Source organism: Botryllus schlosseri, chromosome 10 (genome assembly GCF_051294905.1).
Source record: "Botryllus schlosseri isolate E-star chromosome 10, Bs_hap1, whole genome shotgun sequence".
Lineage (NCBI taxonomy): Eukaryota > Metazoa > Chordata > Ascidiacea > Stolidobranchia > Styelidae > Botryllus > Botryllus schlosseri.
The window spans coordinates 20,652,149-20,666,493 of NC_137245.1; the positions used below are offsets into that span (position 1 = coordinate 20,652,149).

The window sequence follows — 14,345 nt, forward strand, 5'->3', positions numbered from 1 at the left end:
ACATTTTGCGAAAAAACGGTGACATTTGCTTTGAAAGCATTGACCTTTGGCGCTTGTCAGCTCTAACCATCTTTAACAGACATGGTATTATTGATCGCAAAACTGGGATGCGCATTTTGGAAAGGCAAGTGGCGAGCGGTGGTCTCTTGAGACCACCTACATTCTCGCATAGCGAACCGGATGATGTAGTCGAAGAAAAGTTGAGAATTTTAGACGCAGTGAAGATGGGCATTGTCGACCCTGTGTTGGGAAGGAAATTGTTAAGAACTGAGAAGGCGCGAGGATTCACTTTGATTGAAGACGATTGGTCCGATCAACTTTTAGGTGAGGATTGCAGTCGATCATTTTGACCGTGTGAGATATTGAATTCCTCTTTAGCCGAATTGGATGAAAATGATATGGATGAAGTGAATTTAAAAGAAGTAATCAAGGATCAGCTATGTGCCCTGGGCGGTGTACTCGATCCAAGAACAAAGGTTCGTAACACTTTAGTTTTTAGCCATGCTCATTATGTCCTGTAAAATGTATTGTCGTTCTATAGTACAGTGGTTCTTGACTATATCCCTTGTTGCTTTGAAATCACCAACTAGCTCATATTCCTATTTTCGAATGACTGGAAGATATGACACCCTTGTGTATAGTAAGGAGATAATTATTTATATTTAAACAAAATCCAAGTTAAAAATGACATCAAAAAGCAACCTGCCGAATATTTCTCGAACGCCGCAATACTTAGTCCTAACATGAGCGAAATAATTGGACACTAATCCAAAGCGTAACGAAGAATGTATTCAATAGGTTATTGTATTGTAATTGTATTGGGCACAATGACAATGTGGTAAATATCTAGGAAAGTCGCAACTTACTTTATACCCTATCTGATGATCCAGTCTGCCGCCCACCAAAAATATGGCTAGCCAAGGACCATAGATTAGTCACGAAACAAAAAACTATCACATTACACGATGGAAACCTACTATAGTATAGAATACTGGCGCCCAATATTAACAATGAACATGTAAATGTAAAATATGTAAATTTTAACATGATTTTCACACAAAACAGAAAGATTATAATGATTAGTTACTACAAATATCACTGTGATTTCTGCTTTATAGGCCGGATGTGTGTCTTCAGCAGGTCCCTGAGACTCGCTTTACAAACCCCTGGACTGGGTTGTTATTACTCGAGTCGCGATTTTTCGGTGACTCGGCCTGTCACTATACTCGAGTCAATTTTTTTGTTGGCTTGACTAGTACTCGAGTCATTGTGCATGACTCAAACCAAGTTATATCGCTCCAGACTAGGACAGCCAAGACAGACATTTCATTGTAACTTCGAAGATTCGTTAAGTCACCACATTTTTGGTATTTCGTCTATCAGTCCGGATACTTGAAAAATATGGCCAGAAACTGTTAAGACTTAGGAAAATTTCTATATTATGAATGCGAGCCATTCTATATCCTTCGAGCAGAGTTGAAGAAAGGGGTTTGAACAGGATTGAACTGAAAACTGAACAGTGAGCATATTGACTTGGACTCGGACTTGTGTCAAACACTAATACTCGGACTCGACCCTCAACTAATTTACTTGGACTCGGACTTGACTCGGTGGTGAATTGAAAGTGACTCGACTTGACTCGATTCAAAACTGTAAAAGTGAGATTGACTCGTGACACGGAACCTTGTACTCGGTTACAACCCAGCCACCGGGGTTCGTGTGAACCTCGGTTAATAACCACCGATTTAGCATTTTGCAATGACGCATCTCGTTCTTGCAGGAAATCTTGCCGTTGCATGTCGCCGTGTCCCGTGGCTTGCTGACGGAGCAGTTGTCCGCCGAGTTGATGCAAAACCAATCTCCAATCGCAAGAGCATTCGCTTCAGAACAATACGCCAATCCGAAATTTCGATCCAGCCTGGATTCGATCACCGAAGCAGAGGAATTGGTTTCCTCCTCTTCTAGCGACTCTGAAGAACCCGTGAAAGTTTTCGATACAATTATGGCTCGTAACAGAGCTTGGCAAAGGCACGAGTCGAGAAAATGTCGCTTTAGACACCGGCAAATGTCTACCATTTACGAAGAAGATGAAGAAGTCGCTATCGAGCCAACATCCGGTAATTTGAGTAGACTTAGTGGTAGCATTGGGCACTATCGAGTACCGGAATATTCTAGCATCACAAATCATTAAGCCATAATATGACAAATGACTTGTGAAGTTCAATTATGCATATTTTATTCAGACACAAGGAAAAATGCCAATTACATAACATCTAGAATACCAGAAAATTGAATTTGAAATACTTTTCGAACATATTTATTCCATGGCGTTTTGCGACAATGCGGTGAGTTGATCTCAGTTATCACTAACTATTTATCAGGTTTGTAATGATCGACTTATGATTTCACTCGAGTCACGATTTTTTGGTGACTCGACTTGACTCGAGTCATTTTTTGAAATGAGTAAAATGACTCGACTCGACCCAAGTCAATTTTGAATTGTACTCGAGTCATTGCGCATGACTAGAACCAAGTCATTTGACTTGAAACTAGGACGGCCAAGACAGACATTTCATTGTAACTTCGAAGAATGGTTAAGTCCCATCATTATTAATATTTCGTCTATTGGTCTTGGTACTTGGAAAATAGAGTCGAAAACTGATAGCACTGAGGATAATTACGATATTATGACTGTGAGTCATTCGATATCACTCAAGCTGAGTTGAGAAAGTGGGTTGAACCGGATTGAACTCAAAACTGAACAGTGAACACAATCAGTTGGACTCGAGTCACAACACTATGCATCGGACTCGACCCTTTACTCACTGACTTGGACTCGGACTTGACTCGGTGGTGAATTGAGAATGACCCGACTTGACTCGAGTCAAAACTATGTAAACGAGATTGACTTGTGACTCGCAACCTTGTTACTTGATTACAACCCTGCTGTTTATCACGTAGTACCTTTATACATCATGTTCTGAATGCCGTGATACGATCAATCCAGTTTTCAAGGCTTCTATGGTGGAAAAGAAGTATCCAAACTATGAGCCTCGTTGATAATAAAGCGCTTGGGGATAGGGGCATAAAATTGTCTTCATAAAATATCGCTATAAATTTTCAGTCAACTACACGTAGATATATCCACTATCGGAAATATCTTCACTGTTCAGTTGAAGCCACTTCTTTGCGGCTTACTTGTAAATCATCGCAGCGCATGTTGAGCAAAGTTGTTTTCAGGGCGAAAAATGACCTTGGGCGCTCTCAGTCGAAAATCCGCGATCGATGTACATACCGGGTCTCGCGTGTTGGAAGGTTTAAATCCGTCTGGTCAAATCACAATCCATCATGCTCATGACGACACAACTTCTGCGTCAGAAGAAAGGTAGATTCACTTTTGCCTCAACACAGTCTACACTGATCCTAACATAGTTCTACTTTACGTCGCTATAGGCAGAGCAAAATGCACATCATCGAAGCATTTAATCGAGGACTGCTGAATGAGACGGTTGCGTTTCGTCTGCTGGAAGCGCATTTGGCTCAAGGCGGCATTCCCGATCTTGAGAGTTACGAACGACTTACTCCAGAGCAAGCGTTGCAGCGTGGGTACATCACTGAGGACATGGCAGAGAAGCTGATCGTTGCTCTTAAAGTATGTTATTTTCTTATCGCTAATCCCGTACACAGTCTTATTTACTGTGTTTGACAGAATTTGTTGAAGGAACAGGCGCAAATGTATTTGTTTCGTATCAAGGAGTATGTGACATGGTGCACTTCGATGATGTCAGATATAAGCGAGTGTGATCTCATGGACCGCGTTGAAAGGAAAAACGCTCTGGTATAATTCATTCGTTGGTTAATTTTTGTGTGATAGTTGTATTTCTATGTACAGCTCATTTGAGTGACAAATAATTCTAGTTCGGGTAGGTTAAATTCGTTTTAGTGACAATGCCGGTAATAGACGTATAATAGACTGATAGTTCAAGTTCATGTGGGGTAAAATTCATTTGAGTGTGCCAATGATGGTGCTCCTGGTGACAAAAATTCAAGTTCAGATATGGTCAAATTCATGAAGTGATAGTCCTGAGTATTCAATTGTGTAACGTGAAAAATCACTATTCTTTACCTTCATTCATTAAAGAACTTCCTTTAATTGTGTTACTCAAATAATCACAAATCTATCACTGAGATGATTTGTCACTCTATTGAATAAAATAACACGTTTACATGTCCTAGTCAGAGAATTATATCTTTGTCGCTCAGTTGCTGCATCCAACCCAAATATGTATAGCGCATAGGCGTAGCCAGAAAGAAATGCTTGACACAATGTAACATTACCAATCTATTGTGAGTCGTTGATATCGTATCACAATGTTTTGGGTTGAAGGGTCGTGGGGGGGGTAATCATTTATTTATTCCAGTGGTTCTGTCAAATGCTCATGTGTGCATGTAAAACCGTCACGACTCTGATGATGCTTTTAATACTGGCCCTGTGGATATATAGCTGTATCAGCTGTATCAGCAGTATCTGCTGTATCAGCTGTATCACCCTGTAGAAATCGTGCGTTCATGGCTGTATCTACTCCATGCCGGTACTAGAGGACTTGACTCTGCTCGCCAATCCAATATAAGCACACTCTTTGATGCTCAACGTCTTTCTCGTACTCTAGGAATCACTATACGAAAACGCCGCACCTGAATTAAATGCCATCGGCGATTGCTTGGACGAACTCGATTTATTCCTGGACCGCGAGCGCTGCCGACTAGATGCGTTCAGGATCAATGAACTGATCGTGCTGTCTAGCGACCTGCGGGACCGTGTCCACGAAATCGAAAGAGCCCTGTCAACGGATCACCAAGTCGTGATAACCACCCGAAAATCCATGATGGCCGGTGCCGGTCCACTGTCGGAGACATCGACGGAATCGTCTGACGGAGTAAAATGTTTGAAACACGCATGGGCTTCGTACTGCGTCGTTGACCGATGGACACGAACTGCACGGAATCCGCCTAATACTTTTCCATTTACTGTCGGTTGTTTGCAGCACCGTTACCTTTGTGCGATTTAGATTAGGCACAATGCTTGTATTTTCAATTTACAACCACTTTACCGTGTCTTGCGAATATGTGTGCGATATCTAACTCACTTCGTTTGCTTATAAGCGCGGTTGCCATCAGCACGGGTAAAACTCTGAGGATAGGCAAACACTTTTGAGTGACTTAACTGCCAGAATTTGTACCCTGTTACACATTTGAGAAAATGATATCAAAAAAGGTCATCACTATTGCCCAGTGCTAACCATGGCCTCATTACAATCTTGTCTAGTAGAAGCCTTCATTCGTATCATCTGTATAACTATTATGACCTGTGTTCTGCTTTGAAGCTGAGGTCATAAGACTGAATCTTCTGAATAAAGATAATGTAGTTCTAAATCAGGACGAATGTTATTAGTAAGGATGGTATGGCAACCCTGCTTATAAGTGATAAAGTTACGTAGAGCCTCGGCATGAAGCATTCCTTTGTGGTTAGAATGTAAACGTTTTCAAACAGCATGCTTGCACACGCCATGCCCGTTTATTTTCTTCTATTTTGCACCCACATCTCTGCCCAAATGTTATTCCTTGATGTTCACATTTTTGTTAACCGCTCAGTTTGCACTCGACGAGGGCCTTGCCAGTAATCTGGCTCGGTTGGAGGATTTGGATAAGGAAGCCGACGCGGTCGGAGATAAGTTGAGAGACATGTCCGAAGAGGTTGTTGACAGCAGAGTGGAGTCTCCGGAAGAAACAGACCTTGAACAACTGCAAAAGCAACTTGAAGAAATCATGGTAAGATCTCTTCACAGTTGGAAAATGTCGATGTTCTATGCATTCATATGTATGCGGAGGTGAGATGGTCAAATTAGTCAGCATTGGTGCTGGGCTAGAGAAATATGCAACACCGTAAATTTCTACTCGATTTCTAGTACCGTATAACTAGAGATTTTCAAGACATTTCAAAACTACTTGAATGAGAAGTAGAAAACGGTCTAAAAAGTAGATAAGTAAGCAGTTCCGAAATATATAAAATGTTCGCGGGTCTTAATTTTAGCGGTTAATCGGAGGCCTCTACTTTTGAAAATGCAAGATGCGTATTCACGACTAATGAAAAATGGCTATTGACACTGTAAAGGATGCAATTTTTGGAAATAAATCCGACTACTGTGATACAGGGACTATTTCCCCAATTTTTACATGACAATTTCACTCGTAATGGTGATACAAACATACCCACTGCTACTTTCTGGTTTACAAAATAAAAAATTTATAGAAGTATTTGACCCTAAAATTTGTGATGCAGAAGGGGGAGTAGACCAAGACGTAACCACTTCAATAAGTAGTGCAATTAGGTAGAATTACTTGAGTACTCCAAAAAAGTAGTAGTACTTCATTACTGACCACTTCTGTTACACATCGTAGCTGTTTTGATACTGTCGATAGCTAAGTCAAGGCGGAAAGGTCTTATGCACATTATAATATTTATATTGACCAAAGTGAACATTTCTCTACAGGCTATCCAGGCCGGTGTTGCGTTCAAAAACCCAGAAGTTCAGGAGGCAACGACAGAAGCCGACGCCTTCGTTGATGAAAATGGCGACCGCCTGCAGCCCGACTTGGCGGAAGAACTCAAACACGCCTCTTCCAGTTTGGGTCGCAAATGGGAGATCATGCAGGAGGCGGCGGAAGCCAAAATGACTCAACTGCAGGAGCAGCTGAGGTCGGCGCAAGACGTCGGACAGAGAAAGGTAAAGTGCTGCAGAGGTCTCGAAATTATCAGTCATCGCCTGTGTTATGAAGTCCAGACCTAAAATCGGTGGTATAATAGAATGAATTTGTAACTGTTTACATTTTTTTGGTGTAATTAGAGTTTTTAAATTACCAAGGTAAAGTATATGACTCTCAAAAACAACGAGGAAGATTGAATATTTAGTGAACCATGAATTAACACTTTATCAATGAATAATATTTGTCGGAATGTCCGAAATCTACAAGGATGTTCTTACTGGATGGCTAGGTACTGAGAATATAATGTTTGTTATCTTTAGACTGCAGACTTGTACTGTGACGAACTGGTTATTGAGCAAAAATGTCGTAAATGATATGGTTTAATAAAATCAAATAATTTTACGTCAGGCGGGTAGCACACTGTGCGATTAATCTTTAGTTACTTGGCCAGTAACTGTATCTGCATTGCTCGTCGGTTGTCAGGATCTTAATTCCTAATCACTGAAGCAGCTAGAAATGGTCAGTAACGAAGCAGATCTAGGCTCCATAGTAGGCTACTCAAGTTTTGCCTACCCGCACTAACTTACTAGAAAGGTATTAGACTACTCTCTTTTCACTATGCCGATTTTGCAAAGGAGAAATTAGGTCTGCATCGCCTTTGTGAAAGAAATTGTTGTCAGAACCGTGTGAAACTGCCTCTATGTCACGGTGACTACATGTTCAGAGATTGTACCTTTTTGTAGTTTCAATAACCATCTTGCTAATCCTACTTCTACTTGATTAGCACTGCTGTTTCCTTCGGCCACCCCTGAAAGCATCTCGAATCTATCCAGAGATTGCTCCATTCTCCCTGGCCAGGATGGGTATAGGATATACATAACAATCAATGTCTGGATCTTCACATCTTTATAACAAACACTTGTTGTTCCAGGCTGCTGCCGCCAAGGCCTTGGCCGGTTGGGAGCCTGCTCTCGACGAGGTACGTGAGTGGGCGGCGGATAGCGATCGCAAATTGATGGAACAAAGACCTTTAGCACTGGATGAAGACGAAATCGCCGCTCAGCAAGACACAGCGATGGTATGGCGATTCGTAGCTACTAGGCAAATTGAGTATTCCGTAACGTGTATTACGTATTTCCACCTGTAGGACCATCGGGACTCTATCACGTCGCCGCAACACCGCATCGAAGATATTCTGAGACGGTACGAGGCCTTCTTGAATTCTCCCGACGTTCCGCTTGTGCTCGACGACGACAGCCTGCGAAACAGGAAAGAAGAGGCGAAGTCTCTAGACGGGGAAAGACAGCGATTGGTTGACACTGCTGATCGGAGATGGAAAAGTATTTGCCACGCGAAAGACGAACACGGCCAGTTCGTTCAGGTAGACACCTAGCTATATTATAATATAATATTTTTATACATAGTATGAAATTCAGTATATTGTTTTCGTTTGCCGACGGCCCGCTCGCTTGTTACAAATGCCCTAAATTTGAGATCGTAAAAAATATGATTTTGAAAAGCATATACATATTGAAATGAGCCCGAATATGTCCGTCTGACAATCGTCTGGGGTAATCGTCAGCAGCTATGAGTTGCTGACGATTATCATCCCTGACGAGTGTCCGCCGGTCTTTTTGGGGTTCATTCCACTACGAATATACTTTTCTAATCGTCCATTGAAGTTCTGTACCTCCAAGAAGCTTTTCCTATATCATTTTAAACCAGCACCGATGATAACTTAGTGCTCGGAAGCGACCTGGTGTCAATTGGGGAGGGACGGGTATCACGATTATATCGCTTCCGATTCGCTGCTAAAAGTATGCGAACCCTCGAGCCAATCTACTTTTCAAAACTGCTTACTTTTCGGGCCTTTCATTTTCCACTTTCAATTGAAGTAGTTTTGACAGTTCTTGGATTTTGCCACTTGTAGTTGACTAGGAACGCCGATTACTTTAACCCTTCAGGATGCATGCAGTGTTTGCCGTGGCATCTTCCATCGCTAGGACTTGGACAAATAGATCATTCTAATCACACTAATTAGAACAAAATGCCGCTAATCTAATTTTATTCTAATTTGTGAAATGTTTCCGTGCTCTTATTCTAATCAAATTTCCTGATGGGAACGTAATTCAATTTCGCAGTTTTGGGGAATTTCGGAAAAAACTGAAAGAAACTGTCCCAATTATCCAACTCTGCCCATGCCGGACGTTGAACATTCTGAAATACTACCCTGTTATCTGTTAGCTGTCAGCACGTGGGCGCGGTGTTGTTCGAAACCGATGCGACACGCATATGTTGTTTATTTACCTAACTATTGACCGATGCTGTACTTGAGAAGGAAGATCGACAAACACTCATCTCTGCAATCTCGCAACGACTTTTCGATTTCAGAGTTTGAATCCGTTTCGCGACTGGCTGGAAGGCGCCACGGAAAGTATCGCGCCCGGCAAGACTCTGCCTGCCGAAATAGCGGCCTTGCAGGACCTGCAAAAGGACACCGCCGCTTTACAGAGCGAAATCGCGTCGCGCAAGGCTGACCTGAGATACTTGGGCATGACTTCCAAACGATTCACCGATGCTGCAAAGGTACCTGTTGGTTATTTATATTGTATGTTATTGACTTGATTCAATACTGTGACAATTTCAACGCACGCAGACTTACAACGGCAGCCTATCGGGTGACGGTCAACGGCCTGAATCGGACCCTACCGAAGATGCGGTGGTGGCAGTGATGAAAGACACGGAATCTAATTATAATGACGTCACTGAGAAGGTTCGTGTTTTGAATTGTAGCGGTGGTCAGTAACGAAGTACTTGAAATTTCTCGAAATACTCAAGTAGGCTTTAAGTAGTTGTACAACTTCCTCAAGGGTTTATGATTGTAAACTGACGGTACCTATACTTATAATTAACGATTTTCGGTTATTTAAGCAAAAGTACGCCTGCAATACTTACTTTTTCACTTACTAAGAAATAGCTGCTTTTACTTGTATATGTTTAAACAATACCGGATCCGACTGCCGCGGATAAGTCCTAGTATGCCCCGAAATCGCGCGGATTCTGTCTCAGATACAACTATTAAATCATCTTTGCGTGAGGCATAGTTGGTTTACAATATATCCGTCTACCATCTATTTCGCATTTGACTTGCCGCTTACATTTGTGCGATACTGTCGGTTACAACGAGTGCGACTCCGCAGAGTGTAGCGTCGCGTGGGTAGAAATAATCTACTATTCAACTGTGATTTTCTGTTAATGGCGCTGCGGGCCAGTCGAGGATCTAAACAACGTAGGTGTGCGAATATTGGCTCTTCATGCGGTTTCGCACGCTGCGCAGAGTCGCCGACGGAGTATCCACAATGCCTTTAGCACAATGTCAACACGGGACACGTGATTTCGCGCTCCGAGATATTTCCCGTCATTTCATACAGGCTTGATATATTGCTGGTGTCGTACCCGTGACTAGAGGAAGAATTCAATTATACATTCCGACTGCGTAATCACGGCCCTATCGTCGCGTGTATTGTAAACTTTATTGACTCTAGATCTCAACCGCTGGTCCTTGTAGACTTTTCCAACCCGCCAAATGTACCACTGCCGTCGGACACTTGTCCATTATTTACAATTGATTTCGAAATATGGAACGTATTTATCTGCATCTAGTCGTAATGTAGAGTTCGTGGTATACTTCGGGCTTAGCGTACGTCACAGTACAGCAAGTGTTGTGCCAAACTATTTAAGAGATTGGGAGATCCTACTTGGTCGTTTCGGTATCCTACTATCGGTTCATTACGTGACATAGTGTTTAGTGTATCGCATTGTACATTGTGCGGGTAAAAATAATAAAAACGCCGAATATACCTACTATTAAGGAGCCTAATATGTGTTTATGACGAGCTAAATGTAAAAGTTAAGATAACTTTTTAAAGAAAATTCAGTCGATTTTGAGAGTATAACCATAGTGTCCTGCAATGGTGCGGACACAAGCAAATCGCACGGCTCACTGCGATTGATTTACGTCACGCTCTCCATTTGGCTAAAGGCAATTTTGACAGTAATTTTTGAAAAGTGTAACGTAAATCAAACGCATTCAGGCGTTAGATTTGCTTGTGTCCACACCATTGTAGGACACTATGGTATAATCTAGCGACATTTGCCCGTATAATAGAGATAAGCAAACAGCAAAGTTGCAGTTCTTTCCAAAGAAGCCGAACAATCAAAAGCTAGCCAGTGATTTTCACCAGGACTTCGTCGTGAAGAAACTTCAATAAAACCACGTATAGCATCAATAACATCAAAAAGATAGCAGCAAATCTCTCATTAAACCGAAGTTTTCCCAATCTTCTTTTATGTTGCACACGCCGTAATTACATTTTGGGTTGATTATGCCTTTTGAAGGTTCGCCGGCCCGCAAAATTCGTTTTGTAATAATACTGGTACACAAACTGAAAAGGTTGATAGCAACTGCTCTGAATTCCGAAGAATGTAACGGCTGCGAGCAATAGGCGGCGCATTGTACGTTGTGTGGCGTCGCAACCCGCCGTTTTCAGCCGGTTATTAATGCGAGCGGTCAGGTATAACATCTCTGACTTCCGATTCGCACCTGAAATCTGTGCGGCTATTCGTATAATATTGTGTCGGATAACGCCGTGTCTGCATCGCATTGGGGAGATTATAGTAATACGTAGTACTCGAGCTTCTGCTCAAAGTGTCGGATTTCCGATACGGTTTGCCATCGCAAGATTGCTGGATCCTGACGTCACGGGGATTTTGATAAAGCCCGGGTATCTGATTAGGAGTGTGGTGAAGTTGGATGGTGGCTATTGAAAAATTATCAAGCAAGCCCTTGTATGAATGATGCGCTTTTGATGCCATTGGTTTACTCAACAGTTTTCAGTGGTTGTAACTTTTGACAAACGCGACTATACTACTTGTACATTGTACAATATACGGGAGTAGAACTCAACTAGTAGAACCAACGCTGGCTACTTTGACCACCTCTGAGGATTAGTGCGTAACCTGTATGGTCAAGGGGTATCGCCTTCCCACCGTTAAAATGATTCGTGTTCACTTGAATACCACCAGCCGTCACAGTGTCAGATCAGCTTTTAGAAACGCGCCGTAAACAAGCTTTCGATGCATATTCGTGTCAATATTCGTCTCCGTGCGCGCGGCGTCTTTTATCCAGCCGCACACATGCATGCTATTCCATCTCATTGTCAGCGTTGGCACTGTTATCTCGAACATCTTCTCCGCGGTTCGGGGTCGGCGCCGTTAGACTGAGATCGCAATGCTGCGCGCTTTTCTTCTGATATTGACCCTTTTTCGCGGGTCAGCGCGCGGGCATAAACAGAAAGGCTAAACCCGCAAAACGACTTTGCTTTTACGGCCTGTGTTAATGCACATGCGAATCCACCGCAGACTGGTTGCTTTCATAGCATCGTGTGTGCGGTTATTGTGCGAATAATTCTCAATCTTATTTAACAAACCCGTTCCCCGATTGTTGGGTGTTGAAATGTAGCCATTGTGACATTGCTTCGTGCTTATAGCGATAATTATCGTTCTCTTCTGATATTATCGTGCACAAACTAGGAAGTATTTTAAATACGAAATATGGGCGCGGCTTGAAATATAAGGAGGTGTTGCGCGAACGGCTTGCTTTAGTTATTACGTGACTGATCGTGAAGTAGTCGTGTCGTTTTGGTGCGTTTTGGCAACTCCAGTTGTTGTTATATGGCTGAGGCGGTCCTTGGATATATGAGAATATTGAACATGCGACGCAATAGCGTCCGACACTTGATTATAGGGTTAAAGTTCGTGGTTGGGCCAGGTTCTGGTTAGGGTATGTTTTTAAGTTATAATGGCGCATGCTCAAAGGTCGGTCAGACGACTGATAGACTCTTCTGTATAATTGGAGTTCAAGATAGTATTTGCTTGTTCATTGCCTGCTATATCCACCTACAATCATTATCGTTATTTGACACATGAAAATACATAAGACTTTGTGGCTTCCGTTACATTGCCAGGCTATCAGAAGTCTGTGTCCGGGGTAAGCGGGGTGCGCCACAGATACACTGCGACGTGAAAAACTGGTGTTGTGTGACGTCACAACATCGAAAATTCTATGTCTGAATAGGACAATGAAGGACGCCTATACCGCTTGCTATTCGTCAAACCATGAAGGGGATTAAACATCGGGCGTTTCACCATCAGAGCTGCACAACTAGTATATTCTCAGCTTTTTTCCAAATTGATTACAAGTAAAATTATAGCTACATAGTTTTTTTCCAAATTAGTTGAGATTTAGAATTACTAAATTCGCGACAACTTGGAAATTAAATCAAGTTCAGTTCCTCTCAAATCAGGGTTCACTCTGATGAAGCAAAAATACTGGCAAATAACTGTACAGCAAGCTTGGCTTGTTTCGCACCATTCAGTACTCCATTTTGAGGAAAACCAAAAATTCGATTGAAATTGGAGCAAAGAAACATTTCAAAAATTACATTAGTATTATAATCAGAGCAGAGAAATATTTCACAAATGAAATTAGACTACGGGCATATCGTATTGTAATTAGACAGCTAGCGTTATCTGGTTAGCCAAGTCTGTTCACCACCCCTATTCGGGTCCATTACGCTCAAGTCTGGTTGCGTGCGCGATTTGTTGCAACGTTAACACCGACCGTGTGTTCAATTAGTCATCGCTGTCCGACGTTGAGCAGGAAACTTCGAATTCGATATCTTGCACGTGATTGCACGCATGCTAATTAATCCTAATCCCTAGTTTAGTCGGGACTATCGATATTAAGCGTGAGATAACCTTACTTCTTATCTTATTGCAATCGGACACCCCGACTCATCGATAATAATCCTGTTATGTGAAACCGATGCTCTGGAATTTTCCCCAACTTGGGTAGGCGTATTCTCGCGACGCATGCCCTAACTAAAACATTGTTTATACAATACCCGTTTGAGTTTGAGCAGATATGAAACGATGAATAGATCGAATTATTTTATAAACAATCGTTCCGCCGCTTCTTTGTTACATCCCCCTCTGCGTATTATTGTCTGCGCAGTTATACTGCGTGCGGCACCGGCAGAGAGTTTGAAATTGGACATAATGTATCGAGTGGAGTGTCCAACTGTGTAACTGTAAGCGTGGGTGATGTTGTGTTCAAGGTACAGCGAACTCTATTAACCTTACGACCTTTCCTGCCTGCTATTGAGCTATTCGTATTACGCGCGGTGAACTTAAGATGTTCCTATGTTGAGTTATAAAAATTCAGAAGCGCAGTTAATTGACAATAGTGCGTTATTCGCGTGAATACTTCCAGTTCTTTGGAGCATTATTTTTAGCCTTCATTGCTTTGCTGAAATCCAGAAATGAGTAGTACCTCATCATTCGTTAATATCAGTTTGTTAGCTTCGGGATTTTGCGATAGTGACGCCAGTCAGCTATAGTTTCAAGTCCGGTACGATTGTAATGTGTTCGTATTTACGAGAACACCACACACGCAAATCGTCTATCGACTCAATCATGTAACTAATAGTTACTAATTATAGAAACTTGGATTACCACAT

At 42.1% G+C, this 14,345-nt stretch overlaps 1 protein-coding gene and 1 long non-coding RNA gene across 18 annotated transcripts in view; one reads left to right on the forward strand and one right to left on the reverse strand.

Moving 5' to 3' along the window:
• The window catches only part of LOC145448180 (uncharacterized), a 453,937-nt gene that overhangs the window by 395,481 nt on the left and 44,111 nt on the right, over positions 1–14,345 (reverse strand). The window lies entirely within an intron of this gene.
• LOC145448158 (microtubule-actin cross-linking factor 1-like) overlaps positions 1–14,345 on the forward strand; it is a 157,751-nt gene that overhangs the window by 92,790 nt on the left and 50,616 nt on the right. For 16 of the 17 annotated variants that reach the window (XM_080326497.1, XM_080326498.1, XM_080326499.1 and 13 more), the window contains 13 exons: positions 80–324; positions 379–476; positions 1,781–2,117; positions 3,241–3,385; positions 3,454–3,652; positions 3,710–3,838; positions 4,671–4,937; positions 5,653–5,829; positions 6,552–6,785; positions 7,697–7,843; positions 7,913–8,146; positions 9,157–9,351; positions 9,422–9,538. In XM_080326497.1, the coding sequence (XP_080182623.1) occupies positions 80–324; positions 379–476; positions 1,781–2,117; positions 3,241–3,385; positions 3,454–3,652; positions 3,710–3,838; positions 4,671–4,937; positions 5,653–5,829; positions 6,552–6,785; positions 7,697–7,843; positions 7,913–8,146; positions 9,157–9,351; positions 9,422–9,538 (2,524 nt within the window). The remainder of the gene's footprint in view (positions 1–79; positions 325–378; positions 477–1,780; positions 2,118–3,240; positions 3,386–3,453; positions 3,653–3,709; positions 3,839–4,670; positions 4,938–5,652; positions 5,830–6,551; positions 6,786–7,696; positions 7,844–7,912; positions 8,147–9,156; positions 9,352–9,421; positions 9,539–14,345) is intronic. The other variant, XM_080326494.1, reaches the window with a different exon arrangement.